A 15,346-nucleotide genomic window follows, 5' to 3' on the forward strand; every position below is an offset into this window, starting at 1 on the left:
GGGTTGCACAAATTTAAATTTCCAGATATCTGTGACAATATAAATTTCACTGAGAAAATAATTATGTGCTGATCTATATTCAGGTGATCTCTTGAAATGTTGTTGACAGCCTTAAGCAGAGGAGGCAATCACAGAGAAAGACAGACAGGAATAATGCCAATGTTTAGGGAAGATATGCCTGTCAAAATACAGAATATCTAATTATAAAAAATTGATTTTATAATAAAGTTGTTGGCTTTTAAAGTGGTTACAGTTTAGACATCCTCTCTCCCAATTCAGTCTGCATCACCACAGGACATTTTGACTTAGACAGCAGCTGCACACCATGTATCAACCCAAGGAAGGCTGAATGAAATAACAAGACTAAAGCTTTGCGCTTGTCACAGTGCTCATACGAATGCTTCAAGTGCAGAAGCCAGCTGAAGGAAGATCCTATTTCTATTCAGGTTCCTTTTTTTTCCTAAATCAAGCAAAGAGTTCTTCTCAAGCATACATCATCAACATATAAAGTTCAGAATGTGGGAGCTGCATGAAGTGTATTATATATGCAATGTTATATAAATATATATACATAGAATATATCTCCTCAGTGGTGTCTTTCTTCTTTGTCAAGCACACAATATAGTTCTGTAGGAAAAAAACAATCATTCAAATCTACATGCTCCATAAGAACAATATTGTCACCAGTGTAGAGACCAGTGTCACCATCGACCCTTGAGATGGATCTGGGTACCAGATCACACGTTTTTTCCTGTGCTGTTTGTGTGCTGGGACAGACTGTTTTGTCTGTATTCTCACTGAGAGTTTGGCTGACTATGAAGGCATGAAGTGCACAGTTTAATAGTCCAGCTTAAACAGTTCTATGAGATCCCAGCTCCATCTGCCACCATTACCAGTGTTTCTGGACTGTAATCCAGTGTCAACAGGGTCTGGAGAGATTGATTAGAAAGCAGCAGGTGCTTGAGCTGAACAGCCCTAGAGAAAACTGAGGATGGTTAGCTGGCTATTCCAGCTTCACAGTACTGCAGTTCAGCTTTCCGGTCACAGTCAAGAGTTCATCCTGTCTAGGCTGGAGTTAATTGCCCATAAATGCTGTGTTTTGGATTTGTGACTGAGAACCAGTGTTGGTAACAGAATGGTGCTTTGACTGTTGTTGAGCAGGGCTTATACAGCATCAAACCCTTTTTTGCTTCTTGCCCTGCCCCACCAGTGAGCAGGCTGGAGGTGCACAAGGAGTTTGGAAGGCACACCGGCTGAACCGCTGACCCAAAATGACCACAAGGACACTCCATAAAATATGGCATCATGCTAAGTTTTAAGGAAAAGGAGCTGTTTTAAGGAAAAGAGAAGACAATCCTGAGATGAAAGGTCTGACTGGACAAGAGCCTCCAGGAATGAAATCAGAAGAATGGAGCAGTGACTGGAGGAAAGAAGAGGGATCCAGAGAATCGCAACAAAGCTGGTAAAGGGTGTGGAGCACAAGTCCTGTGAGGAGTAGCTGAGGGAGCTGGGGTTGTTTAGGCTGAAGAAAAGAACTCTCAGGGATGCCCTTACTACTCTCTACAACTCCCTGAAAGGAGATTGTAGCCAGGTGAGAGTTGGCCACTTCTCCCCAGCAACAGGATGAGACAACATAGTCTGAAGCTGAGCCAGGCGAAGTTTAATTTGGATATTAGGAAGAATTTCTTCACAGAAAGGAGAATAAGACATTGGAATGGGTTGCCCAGGGAGGTGGCCGAGTCACTGTCCCTGGAGGTGCTTAAGGAAGGGCTGGATGTGACACTCTGTGCCGTGGTCTAGTTGACGTGGTGTTTGGTCACAGGTTGGACTCGATGATTTCAGAGCTCTGTTCCAGCCTATTTGAGTCTATGACAGGTGATTCTGGCAGCGGGCGACCGCAACTACCAACTCTTTGACTACCGGCTCAAAATGGACCCCAGACCCAAACGGAGGGAAGAACTGCACCCGCAGACTAAGCAGCATGAGAAGCAAGGCATACAACCAGCAAGTAGGGCTTTGAGTACTGACAGACAAGCTATGGAATTCGCCAAGAATGGACGCTGATGGCTTTGTTTGCTGGCGTGCACAAGCACTGTAAGGCTCTGATGCCGGGACGCCGAGGCCCCGGGGCCGGCATGGCGGGCCCGGCCCCTCCCGTTGCCATGGCGGCGCCCCGGCGGCGCTGGCCCCGCCCCGCCCGGCCCTCGCCACCGCCTCCACAAGATGGCGGACGGCGGGGCAGCGCCCGCGCAGCCGGACGGGGATGTGCCCGCGGCTCCGGCCGCCGGCGGCCGCAGGGATCGGCAGCCCCGGAGCGGCGGCCGCCCGCCCAGCGCCCGGGATTTGCAGGTGAGAGGGCGGAGGTGCCGCCCCGCTCCCGGGGCGGGGCCGGGCCGGGCGGAGCGCCGCGTCCCCTCGGGGCCGCCCCAGGCCTTCCCTCGGGCCGCCCCTGAGGGGAGCGGGTCCCGGCGGGGCTGCCCCGCCGAGCCCTCTGAGCCCGGTCGGCTTTTCTTCCTTCAGCTCCCACGCCCCTTTTGGGGCTGGGAAGGGGAGGAGGCTATGGAAGAGCGCTAGGCCGTTTGGAAAACGGCGTGTGCTCAGTTCTCCAGGGAATGGGAAGGTATTTCCCGACGCTTCACTAGTTGGGTTTTAACTGTCCTTGAAGTTATTGAAATGCTATTACATTTTCTGATTATTGGATAGGAATGTCTTGTCCCGTATGAAAATGTCAGTCTCTGCAGGTGTGGTGTAAGACTAAGGACAAGATCTTTTCCCAGGTGTATATGAGAAAAGTAGAGTGTGATCACAAATGTAATTCAGCATTGGTACTTAAATAATTAATTACAAACCCTTTTAGCAGCTTTCCTTCTTTTTTTTTTTTTATGTGATTGATGCGTTATGAGCTTCAAAATCTTTTGGCAAGAAATTTATTGGAAAACAAGTGAAACTTAGTAACTGAAACTGCCTCTGTTCTATTTAATTATATATAATTAACAGAGAAAGATGGATATAAGCTTTTTTCTTGGTTACTATTTAGAATTTTCGTAGGTTCTTCTAAGATTAATTTTGCTGCAATCAGAGGATGCTTTGAGTCGGAAGGGATCCTAATGATCATCTAGTTCCAGCCGCTATGCCAGGGGCAGCGACACCTTGCACTAGACCAGCTTGCTCAGAGCCCCTCCGACCTGGCCTTGAACACACCCAGGAATGGGGCATCCACAGCTCCTCCGGGAAACCTGTTCAGATGCCTGACTATCCTCTGAGTAAAGAAATTCTTCCTAATATCTGATCTAAATCTCTCCTCTTGTAGTTTTAAACCATTCTGCCTCATCCTATCGTATCTGCCCATGTGAGAAGTTGCTGTCCATCTTTTTCCTAAGCCCGCTTTAAGTACAGAAAGGCCTCAGTGAGATCTCTCTGGAACCTTCTCTTGTCCAGTGTTACTGTTGTGTTATTCTCCAGGATCGCTTTATTATTGTTACAATATGTAACAGTAATAAAGTCTATGTTAATACTTTTGGTCCATAAGGTCTTAGTCAGCTGAAGCAGACTGGCATTTTGGCCAGATACTTACTGATAAAGTGTTAAACCCCAAGGAAGCGCCCCCCTGGGTCTGTGCGTGATTTGTGGCGCCACAATACCAGGTGGGGTATGAGGAAAGTGCAGAAACCTGGCCATGCCCATCTATCTTCCCTCAGCATGCCTCAGCCCTTGGGTTAGGGATGGTACAGGGTATGTTGTCTATGACTTACCCATCAGCTTTACATATCTGAAAGGTATTTTCTTGTATCCTCAGATGAAACAGAGGTCTTCAGCAGGGTTTTTTGGGCTCTCTTTTCTCAATTTAATTTTCTTAATGGGTGTAATTCCTCATATTTATCTTTTTCCCTGCAGAAAATACCTCATAATATTATAAAAACAACAAAAAATCATATAGGATTAATACCCTGTGTTCATAGCAGTATGTTTTCAAGGACAGATGATGTTTCATTTTCTTTTAATATGTATCCCCTCTGCATAAAACTAATGAAATTGTAGCCTAGTACCTTTTCTAGTTTGTAAGATAAAACATTACTGTCAATCGCATAGTGTGAGCAGAGTGGTTTGGGAACAAAACTAAGGATGTTTTGACAGAGTGCAGCCTTATTCAGGACAAAAGAAAGATTGCTGAAATGACATTGCATGTCCCTTTCGTAACTTTCTAAGAATGAACTTGCCAGTGATATGGCAGCATTTTGGGAATCTTTGTGAAACAGTTGTTGGAGTTTGTGTATGTATTTGTGGAGTGATGCCTTGCATTCAAGCCAGCAAGGCTGAATTTATTCTTCATCCCAGTATAAGCTTATTTGAATTATGTTTTTTACAATTCTATGTAAAATGTTTGTAAAATTTATTACTTGCTTCTATCAGAGGGTTAGATTGCTGCTTTATTTCAATTTGTTACCATTAATGAGCTGATGCTTAATCTCTCTGTGTGTATTTACTCTCATGACTTTGAATCTAATACAGGTTTTATGTAGCCAGTGAAGCAGTGGAAACCAAAGGATAGCGGAGTACAAGTTCCAAGTCATAATGGCATTTAAGCATTGTGTAGTTTGGTTTTTTCCCATAAAGCACAGAGGAAGTTGAATTTTTTGGGGGGTTCCTCATGTTGATCTTTCTAATTTTCTGGCGAGATGCATATTTCACATTAATTTTTGTCTTACTTCTATTTTATATGTAGTCCTAGAGTTACAGACTTACAAAAAAAAGTTCTGTGTCCTACAGCTGGCCTTGGCAGAGTTATATGAAGATGAAGCTAAAAGACAGTCATTATGTTCTGAGAAGCCAACAGCTACAAAGATTAGTAACCCAAAGGCATCACAGAGGTAAGATCTGTTTTGTTTTTCAGAAATGTCTGTTTTATTAGCTCACAAAACTTGGTCATTCTTGCTTGATCCTCTCCTTGTATTAAAAGCGATCTACGGCAATTCAAAATCAAAATTTGTGAATCCCTGCGATAATGTCTTCTCAGAATGCTTTTAAAATTTATGTAGGAGCCTTTTTAGCACTTGGTATTCCAAAACACTTTAAACCCACTTCATGTGAGATGCTCCAAGCAAAATGCTGTGTTGCTCTTTTCTTCACACAGACATAATTTGGAAATGTGCTGTATCAGAAAATTACTGCAGTTCTTTGCTTCTTCAAAATTCAGTAAACTGGCAGCTTATGTGAAACTTGGCAAGTGAGCTGCTTTCAGTGTTGTATTTATGGCAGTGCCTGATAAGACAAATAGTGATTCTAAAAGCTATTAGTAGGTTCCTTAGGAGGTTCCTATGGGGTGACAGAAATAAGGGCTTCTTAATGAATTTGTCTTTGGTTGGGCAGGTGGAAGGAAAGATGCATGTCTATATTTCAGTCCAGCTTTTGCTAAAACACTGCTGAACTGCAGTGTTTGCAGTTCACATACCGTTTGAAGATTCAGCATAGACTTGGATTTTTTTATTAAAAGTGTCTTGCCAGTTTTTAATGAATTTTTTAAAAAAAAAATTAAAGAACAAAAATATTTATAAAACTACTGACCATGATGCCATAACAAGTCTTGTATGTTGCTTGTTTTTGAATCACTGCTGCCAATATGGATCTCTGTGTTAAAGGAGGTCAAGCAACAGAAGAGATCTTAGTCACCAATTATGCTTCAAGCTCACTGCAAATGCAGATCTCTTCAGGAAGAGAGACTTTAGCAGAGTATGCGACATTTGGAAGTATGAGGGTTTTGAGGGGTTTTGTTTCATTTCATGAAACCACCTACACTGACTAACCAGCTACATAGAAGTAAGTTTACAAACAAATAAAACAAACAGCTCCATTTACCAATACATCTCCTTAGGTTATAGCTTCCCACTCCCAACCAAAGGAGAAGATGCAATACTGTATCTCAAATACTTCAGTGTCATGGCTGGCAACTTGTTATTTGTTGGCACTCATACTGGAATCTGTGTGAGAAGGAAGAGATTAATTAGTAGACTTCAGTTTGCTCTCAGATGAGAGCAATGCATTAATTGCATGGAAACAGTGCTGCTCTTCTATGCTAAAAAAACCCAGTTCAGTTGGAATATAGTGGCCATCCAGTCCAACTGTTAATGCAAAATGATTAACAGTCTGCCATACATGTGCCCTTTCTTCCTTGTTCACTGAGAAGCATTCATGGCTGTGCACTTCAGCAAAAAAACCTCAAACCAAAACAAACCTAAAAAACCAAGCAACCAAACAAAACCCCCAAAACCAGAAAAGACAACTCAATATTCTTAGTTTTTGAAAAACAAGTAGTTTCGGAAGTTAGATACAAAGTTTATGTGCCAGACATCTTCAAATGTTTTCTTTTATTCTCTTGGCAGTCTTAAACTGGATTCTCTTAAAAGGCTGAGAAAACCAGAGAGAAGCATGAGCGATGACAAAGAAAACCAAAGGTATTTTTGAAACAAAACAAAAAAAGTAATTTAACAGTTGTGAAAGTAATTGGGATTTGTGTCACATTCACACTTTGTTCCATTGTGTTATTTCAAAGTGCGTGTGAGCTAGGTCTGTCCTGCAAAGAGCTAGGGGACTTATTAGTGTTAGCTGTACACTGTTGTTGTAAAATTATATTTAGCAGAATCTGGCTGGAGTGATGTAGGACCTGTAGATGCCTTAGCCTATATGGTTGTAAAGATTGTAACTTACACTTGTACTCAAAAACTTTTTGTCTTTCTGAATGCCCTGAATTGTTCTGTGTATCTATCGCTCAAATATTTGAGTACTTCCTTTCTTTTTTGAATACAAATTCTGATAAGAATTCATGTTTCTTATCCTTACCATTATTATTCTTCTAAATCTAATACTTAAAGATTTTCCATATAAATGGTAGTTGGGGTAATAAAGACAGATTGATGTACAAAGGAGACATGTTACTCAGGGATTGACAATTATATGGTATTATAAAAACAGTATGAGTGTACAATACCCTCATACCCAATACTCTCTTCTGGTAATTGTAAAATACGATGGAGTCAAGACTTTGTGAAGGCATTGGTCTGAGACACAGTTTCAGATGGATTAGTTGATTTGCCTTACCCCAAGTGGTTAAGTGTAAAAGTTGAGGAAAGTGGAAAGCAGTTATTAGTTATTAATGCTTCCTGTAATTGAAGGCAAAACATTCAGGTTTGCCAGATGTTGATTTATGTATGTATTTTTTTCCAGCATCTATTCCAATGGTATCTAGAGATTGTAGTGCTTTTCTCAAGATAATTCTCAAGGAATATCTTGATCTTCATCATCAAACAGACCCAGTTTTGAACAGAATTATTTGTAGTTTAACATTTTTTCTTCAAAAGCTAGTAATGGCACTGTGAAGGAAAAAACCCAACAAATTAGCTTTTATAACAGCTTCTGCAGGTTTTAAAATGCCTTGAAAGGTTAATTATATTTATTTAAAAAAATTCATTTCCGATACTGTTGGGAATGGAAGTATGCTAGATCTTTGAGTTAAAAAATTGAACTGTGGCACTGTTCAGGTTTTCCAAGAACAGTTATATACTTGTTCTGCCAAGGTGGTGTTACCTGTGAATTTATATTCTATCCAATCCAGGCACAGTCCCATGACAGGACACCCCTGAGGAAATCAGTCTTTCTGGGAGTTAGTGACAGCCATGTAAGGTGCTCAGCTCCATCAGGACTGTGTTCACTTAAAACTTATGGCCTTGCCCTCTGGTCTTTGAGATCTGTTCCAGAAAGCACTTTGGTTCTTTGTTAGTCAAATGTCTTTGCTATAATGCTGCTTGGATTGTTGAGAAAGTCAGAACCAAGTGAAACATTTATCAGAATGAAGAGGTTTTGTTCCAAATTTGTCTCTTTGTTCATTGATTTTTTTTCTTTTGATGAAAAAAGAAAAAGTGTGCTTGTTATTTAAAGCATTGTTGCTTATGTGCATTACTGTTCTAAAGATTTTATTCAGGTGACTCAGAATATAGAGGATTACAGATTTCTGGGGCTTCTAATAACCCAAGTAAAATTGTTGCTGAACTCTTCAAGGAAGCAAAAGAACATGGGGCTGTCCCATTAGATGAAGCTTCGAGGGCATCTGGTGATTTCAGTAAAGCCAAGGTAAAAGTTAAGAAATGTGTTGTTCTCTCTTTACATTTGTGTCTCTGAAATACACCAAACCACAGGAGGGCAAGTACCTCTTTCTGTGATTTGCAAATAGCAGATTTGCTCAACAGAGTTTATATTGTCTGTGTTCAAACAGCTTGCTCAAGAAAATAAAGAGAAAGAACCACATAATTTCAGAGGAAATCATTAGAAATTATCATGAAATGTAATTATGTGCTTTGTTTTTAATTACAATTGACTAAATAATTTGCATCCCAAATCTTACCTGTAGAATTGCTCCTAGAGAATTGTGGTCAGCAGTTCAGTGTCCAGATGGAGGTTGATGACAAGGTATCCATAAAGGACCAGTGCTGTTTAATGTCTTCATCAGTGACAAAGAGAGTGGGGTTGAGTGCACCCTCAGCTAGTCTGCAGGTGACACCAGGCTGAGTGTTGCTTTTGACATGCCTGAGGTCTTGGATGCCATCCAGAGGAATCTGGATAAGCTTAAGTGGGCTCCTGGGAACCTCATGAGGTCAACAATGCCAGATGCAGGATCCTGCCTCTGCATCAGGGCAGTCCCCAGGATCAGCACAGACTGGAGGGTGAAGGGATCAAGAGCAGTTCTGGGGAAGGACTTGGGGGTGCTGGTGGATGAAAACTTGGACATGACTCTGCAATGTGCACTCACAGCCCAGAAAGCCAAACATGTCCTGAGCTGCATCACAAGAAATGTGGGTACCAGGGTTAGGAAGCACATGCTGCCCCTCTACTCCACCCTGGTGAGAGCCCACCTGGAGTGCTTCATCCAGCTCTGGGATCACAGCGCAAGAAGGGTGTGGACCTGTTAGAGTGAGTCCAGAGGAAAGCCACAAATATAATCAGAGGGATGGAGCACCTCTCTTATGAGGAAAGACTGAGGGAATTGGGATTGTTCAGTCTGGAGGAGACAAGGGTCTAGGAAGGCCCTGTAGCAGCCTTACAGTACTTAAAGGCCTATAAGAAAAATGGAGGTAGACTTTTTAGCAGGTAGGACAAAGGGTAAAGATTTTAAACTAAAAAAGAAGGTAGATTCACACTAGATATAAGAGAGACATTTTTTACAGTGAGTGTGGTAAAACACTGGAAAAGGCTGCTCAGGGAGATGGTTCATGCTCCATTCCTGGAACCATTCAGGTTTGTGACCTTTAAAGGTCTCTTCCAACCTGAAGTATTTTATGATTCTTATATTCAAAAAGTGTACAAAACAGAAGCTGAAATGTGTCACAAAGCTTGCTTAGCCTGACTATGGCTGCTAGATATAATTTTCCCACTTAGAAAATACATGGTAGAACCATATTTGCTTTTTGTCACAGAAGCAAGCTTGTGGATTTTTTTTTTTTTCCCTAGGTAAGAATTTTAATAAACTATTTCAGATAATTATTTTATAAGCTTTTCTTTGTATTTGTTTCAGTCATTTTCTGGTGGTGGATACAGATTGGGTGACTCATCACAAAAACACTCTGAATACATATATGGAGAAAATCAGGATGTAAGTAAAATTCACAACAGAAAACAGAACCTCCAGCAGAGGCCTGCTCATGATGTTTACAGCTTGAAATGCCAGTATTACTGTAACTATGTCTATGAGGAAAAATATCTAAATATTAGCTACGTGTTCAGTCAAAATTGTTGAAGTTTCCGAAGAGGTGTTTGTTGGATACCCCTAAGGCCTTGATTATGGAACTGCCAGATGTAAATTACTTTAAAATTTTTAGCACACCACCTTTTCAGTTACTTTCCACCCAGTGTTGTCCTGGATTGTCTTAGCTATGCTAGCATTTTAATCCTTTTAGGAATTGATTCTTCTTGTGGCTTGCAAAGCAGCCCATCTCAAACTGGAGGGCATGGATGTATTCTAGGGAAGGTGAAGCATCAGGTTAAAGGCCTTTCTTTCCTATCACTTAAAAAGCAGGATTTGAAGGAGACCATGGGGAGAAACAAAGTTCTCTGCATTTTGCTGTTTTGTGAATGGCTAAAGCAAATTTTCAGCTTGTCTAGAAACAAATGCTAAGGCCAAAGGATGTGGTTCTGGCTAGGGGGTGCTGTCATGCCACACATGGAGCTGCTGCCTTCTACTCTTTAGTAATCCTTCTACTCCTAATAACAAGCCAGCTGTACCCAGCCAGATTCTTGTTGGAGTGGGCTTTCCGTAACTGGGAGCATAAATAGTTCTCCAAGGGAAGGCCAGTTAGAGTGGCTGGGGAAGCCTAGTTTTGCTGGATGGCTAAGCACTTGGAAGAGTGGTGCAGATTTTGAAGCTGAAAGGGTCTGGCTGGACCTTTCATGTAGGAAGTAGCAAAATAAGATGAGAGCAAAGGAGTCTGGTTTCCAGGATTCTTAGCATTTGAACTGAATGGAGCTACTTTCAGCTTTGTTGGAGCTCAGCATGTAAGAATTTGAGGAAAGTGTAGGTTTTACTGTAAGCAATGTATCAGCAGTAATTTGTAATTTTACGGATTTATTTCTTAATTTTTCAATAAAAATGTTTGCTTTTGAAAGTAATTGGAACACTGCTAAGATCACTACACCCTCACTGTATCATACTTTATGTCATAGATAGCAGATTTAGAGTTTCTTTTTCCTGAGGTAGGAAAATGGGCTAGAGGAAGATAGTCTATAACAATTGCACTTTTTCAAAAATAATCTAACAATGACAGTTACAGTGCAATGTATTGTTCTTATTTTGTCATTTGCCTTCTTGTTTGTGGTCTTGTACAGAATCTGTTTAATATAGATCTATTTATATATCTATTTATATAGATTATATTTATAGATCTTTAATATAGATCTATAGATCTAAAATTTCTATAACTAGTCCATATAAAATTGTCATGCCTTATTTTTCTTTCTTCACTTTTTTTTTTACTTGTTTTGCTTCATAGGTTCAGATTTTGCTGAAACTGTGGAGGAACGGATTCAGTTTAGATGACGGCGAGTTGAGATCCTATTCAGATCCAACAAATGCTCAATTTCTTGAGTCTGTTAAAAGAGGGTAAGTTAAAATGACAACTTTTTCGAGGTATGTCTTTGAAGTGAAGTGAAGAAAAGTCCTTTCTCCACACACTTATTAAAAGCTCCAGACTTCTTTGCCTGAACCTATAAAATATAGTCTGTATTTGTCACCAGATGCATGGGGCACTTAAAAATTTGGAATACTGTGTTTCCTTTGATAGTTTAACTCTGAATGATACTTGTTACAACAGCTTTAATATACACATTTTTTTCCTGGCTCATTCTATGATTCAGCTGTCAGTATGTTGTAGGTTTTGACTGTTAGTTCACTGATTTTTTTTTTCTTCTTTTAGAATGAAATCAATTCATAAAACAGTTGAATGTGACTTTCAAAATATACGTAATATTAGTATTGACTCATACTGTGTGTGTACTTTTTGGATGATTTCTTTTTGCAGTTCAGAATGTAATTGAAAGTGTAATTATTGTAATGTATTATTTTTGTAATCAAGGGAAATTCCTTTGGAACTGCAGCGACTTGTTCATGGTGGCCAGGTAAATTTGGATATGGAAGATCACCAAGAACAGGAATATGTGAAGCCCAGACTGCGATTCAAAGCTTTCAGTGGCGAAGGGCAAAAACTTGGAAGGTGAAAAAAGCTAGATCTGTTCTGTGCTCTGTATTCATATGCTGTTTCATTCCTGTGACTGAAAATTTCAGACTACTTTGTCGTGGTTCCATTAGTAACATCTGGTTTGTTTGGTTTTTCTTTCCAATCCTACAGCCTAACACCTGAAATAGTCAGCACACCTTCTTCCCCAGAGGAGGAGGAGAAATCCATTCTTAATGCGCCTGTTCTGATTGATGATTCCATGCCAGCAACTAAAATTCAAATTAGATTAGCAGATGGAAGCCGATTAATACAAAGATTTAATCAAACACACAGGTAAATTTTTTCTACATCAGCGCAAGTAACAGTAACTATTTCAATAAGTTTGTGCTTTGTCATTAAATGAATCTCAGGAAGACATCGAAAAGGGGGAAATTTCAGCCTTGCTGAAATGTATAGTTCTGTGTCACTTCTATTACACAGATATATGATGAACTGGCTGTCAAAAATTCTGTACTTGGAAACACAATATATTTGATAACTGCAGCTTCTGTACAAACTTTTATAACCAATTATGTCCTTTGATTTTTTAAGAAAAAATCAAATTTACAAGCCATAATCGTTCCCAGGACAACCAAAATCTGTATAGCCCCACTCTGTAGTTGTCCTTGGGAGGACCAGGTGGATGACTTGGGAAACACTGTGAAAGCACTTTATTGTGAAGTGTGGAGTGTAGTCTCAACTGGAATATTGTCCACATTATGGGCAGAGAAGTCCTGTAGCCCATAATCAAGAATTCCAGCTTTCTACCTTGTTATACTCAAGGTTGTGACAAAACATGACACTGGCTGTTAAGTGTAGACTGCAGCCCACGTGCAGAAGGGTATGTAGACACTTCATGCTCCTTTGGAATTCCAGCATGTGAGTTGGACATAATCCTGAGAACCAATTTCTGTCTTGGATAGTCATCTCCTAAGAATTGGCAGTGTGTGAACTTGATGGAGATTTTAGATTTGTTAGTAGCTTTGCTGATTAGAGCTTGGCACCAGTTTTATTTACGTTGGGGCAGTGCCACAAATGGTGTTGGCCGACCCCATTTATTTGCCTTAGAGGTTGTGTTAGTGCAAGGTTCTGCAAAGCTCTGCTCTCCACTGCTGAGAGATCTCTGGGCAGAGGGCAGAGATTTGGACAGCAGTTCCACCCATGCTTAAGCACTGTTAAAGCCAGCCTTAATTTGAAATCTGCACAATTGTGTTAGAACATGGCTGCAGCTTGAATCCTGACTTGGGGATGGTGTTAGCATGGACCCAATTCCATGTTAATATTGTTACATGGAGAGCTCATCTGTTTCCTTTTCCTCCTCCTGGCTCAGTATAAGGACAAAGAGTAGCTTTCTTTACCTGGCAGTATACACAGAGAGGAAATTTTAGCTGAGATGCCAGTAGGGAGGATGATGCAGCAGTATTTTTTGATAGTATAGACCTGATAATATATTTTGAGTACAGGCCCAGAGCCTTTCTTCACTCCATCTGCTGAGAAGTGGCTGAGACAAACCACGGGACTTTTTGGGAGCCTCTGTAGCTGAGTTGTGTGTTCTTCTGTCTGCATGAAGGGTAGATGTGGTAAACTTGTCAGTAACATCTGTAACAACCTAGATTGTGTTGACAGAAGCTTGTATAATTATTAACTTTCTTCTTGACTGTGAATCTTTATGGTTATCTTGCCATATATATGACCAAAATCAGCTGCTAAAGCGCATTATTAATGTCAGTGGCCTTGAAGACTGATAGCTGAAATCCCTGCTTATTTGACTACAGTAAATTTGCCAAGTTATTAATTACAAAAGATCTTCACAGATTTATTCTCAGCTAATGTCTCAGTAGAAAAACCTCAAATTTCAGGATTTATCTCTAAAATACTATTTTTATCCATGTCTTATAAAATTAAATCGTTCTTTTATACTGTTTATGTGACTGTTTTAACTATTGTTCAGAAGTTCACTGCCAAGTGAAAGTAGGGAAAAACTCTTGCTGTTGAAGTGCATTAATAATTCCTCTCTGATTTCTTTTCACTGCCACTGTATATTTTAAGATTCTTTCTTCCACTAATAATTCCACCTTTTTGGAATATATGAAATAATAATGAAACTTCGAACAGTGATGTTGATATTACTTGATTTTCTGTGTTAGTCATCAGTTTGCAATATGCTTCCATGTTACAAATTTTTTTTCTGTTATTTGAGAAAACAAGCAACATTCACTATAATTTTTCTTTTTTTTTTTTTTTTTAATGCAAGAACCAAAAAACAGTAGGCTACAATCATTAGTCACCTGTATCAAAGAGAAATGTGAAATCCAGAACTTAGGCAGTGGTTTAGTCTGCTTGGTGGTTTTGTTTTCTCTGGTCATGTTAATGTTCAGAGATGTATGTCAGATGGAATCATACAGAGTTTTCATGTCCTTTTCACAGGATTAAGCATATCCGAGATTTCATTATCCAGTCCCGTCCAGCTTTTGCAACAACGGATTTTGTTCTTGTGACTACCTTTCCAAATAAAGAGCTAACAGATGAAAGCCTGACACTACAAGAAGCAGATATACTTAACACTGTGATTCTTCAGCAATTAAAGTAATCTTGTGGTTGTTGTACAATATAGGGACCCTGCTGTACTGTCATACAATATGTTTCCAACAGATGAAAGAAAGGAGATATCAGCCTCTTTTTATTTCCTCTTTTCTAGGGATCATATTTTTGGATTTCATGTCTTCCAGCTATAACATATCTAACTTTTTGATTTTAATTTCTCAACATTATTCAGCCTTTTTTTAGTGTTAAAATTAAGGTTCTGTATGTTAGTATGTTTCAAACCACATCTTACACTAAATGTGAAATGAGATAGGATTTTGTGATTCATTGTTTTGAGGGGGGTGGGGAAAGGAGCATTTGTCTGAAGGGGACAGTATCTTTCATACAGTTGGTAAGATTTGCACTATAGAAATGTTCTATGCTGCATTGACAAACAGCCATTTGAAAACTTAGATTGTAGGTTATGTTTACCTTGCAAACTATATTAATATTAAGGTGTTCTTTTTAATAGGTTTACAGATAATTAATGCCCTAATATAATTTTTGTATGTTCTATTTGTAGTGTTTCATGGTGTAGTATAATATTTATATTCTAGTTTTTATGTCATTTTCCTTGTATTGTTGCGCATACGAATTCAGGAGATGCAAACCTGAGCTGTTAGAGACTGTAATAGAATGTTCTTATTTGTATTCTAGTGTACTAGCTGTGATTAAAATAAATACGAATTTTTTTTCTTCTTGAAAGTTAGAGAAATGTGAGAGACCACTGTCATCTGGGGAAATTATGTGATTAAAGGAGGCCTGTGGTCATTTTGAATCTGAATATGCAGCTGGACTCTGCGCAGTGATGTGATTCTTTACACAAACATTTACTTAAACAACCCCAAACAAAAATACACCAAGATGCACAAACACAGAACTGGTCTGCTTTTGTGAATGCAAGTGACAGTATAAACATGTTAATTGGTATTTTTGATCTGAATTTCAGTTCTTTATATTTAGAATTTTGGCCAAAGGCATTTTGTATTATTCATTGGGGATTTGGTTGT

The 15,346-nt window shown here is 39.6% G+C and overlaps 1 protein-coding gene across 1 annotated transcript; it reads left to right on the forward strand.

Annotated features, from left to right (window-relative positions):
• Window positions 1-2,219: 2,219 nt before the first annotated feature.
• On the forward strand, window positions 2,220-14,607 carry UBXN2B (UBX domain protein 2B). The gene is made up of 9 exons (XM_066331451.1): window positions 2,220-2,349; window positions 4,768-4,868; window positions 6,378-6,449; window positions 7,962-8,121; window positions 9,560-9,637; window positions 11,031-11,140; window positions 11,613-11,750; window positions 11,886-12,047; window positions 14,181-14,607. The coding sequence occupies exons 1-9, from the start codon at window positions 2,224-2,226 to the stop codon at window positions 14,341-14,343; spliced, it is 1,110 nt and encodes a 369-aa protein (XP_066187548.1). The 5' UTR covers window positions 2,220-2,223; the 3' UTR covers window positions 14,344-14,607.
• The last annotated feature ends 739 nt before the right edge of the window (window positions 14,608-15,346 follow it).

Source organism: Sylvia atricapilla, chromosome 1 (genome assembly GCF_009819655.1).
Source record: "Sylvia atricapilla isolate bSylAtr1 chromosome 1, bSylAtr1.pri, whole genome shotgun sequence".
NCBI lineage: Eukaryota > Metazoa > Chordata > Aves > Passeriformes > Sylviidae > Sylvia > Sylvia atricapilla.

Bases quoted from the DNA above. Each gene is read 5' to 3' on its own strand.
- UBXN2B (XM_066331451.1), top strand. From the start codon at position 2,224: ATGGCGGACGGCGGGGCAGCGCCCGCGCAGCCGGACGGGGATGTGCCC. The intron at 4,869-6,377 runs GTAAGATCTGTT...TTCTCTTGGCAG, and splicing joins AACCCAAAGGCATCACAGAG to TCTTAAACTGGATTCTCTTA. The intron at 12,048-14,180 runs GTAAATTTTTTC...TCCTTTTCACAG, and splicing joins AGATTTAATCAAACACACAG to GATTAAGCATATCCGAGATT.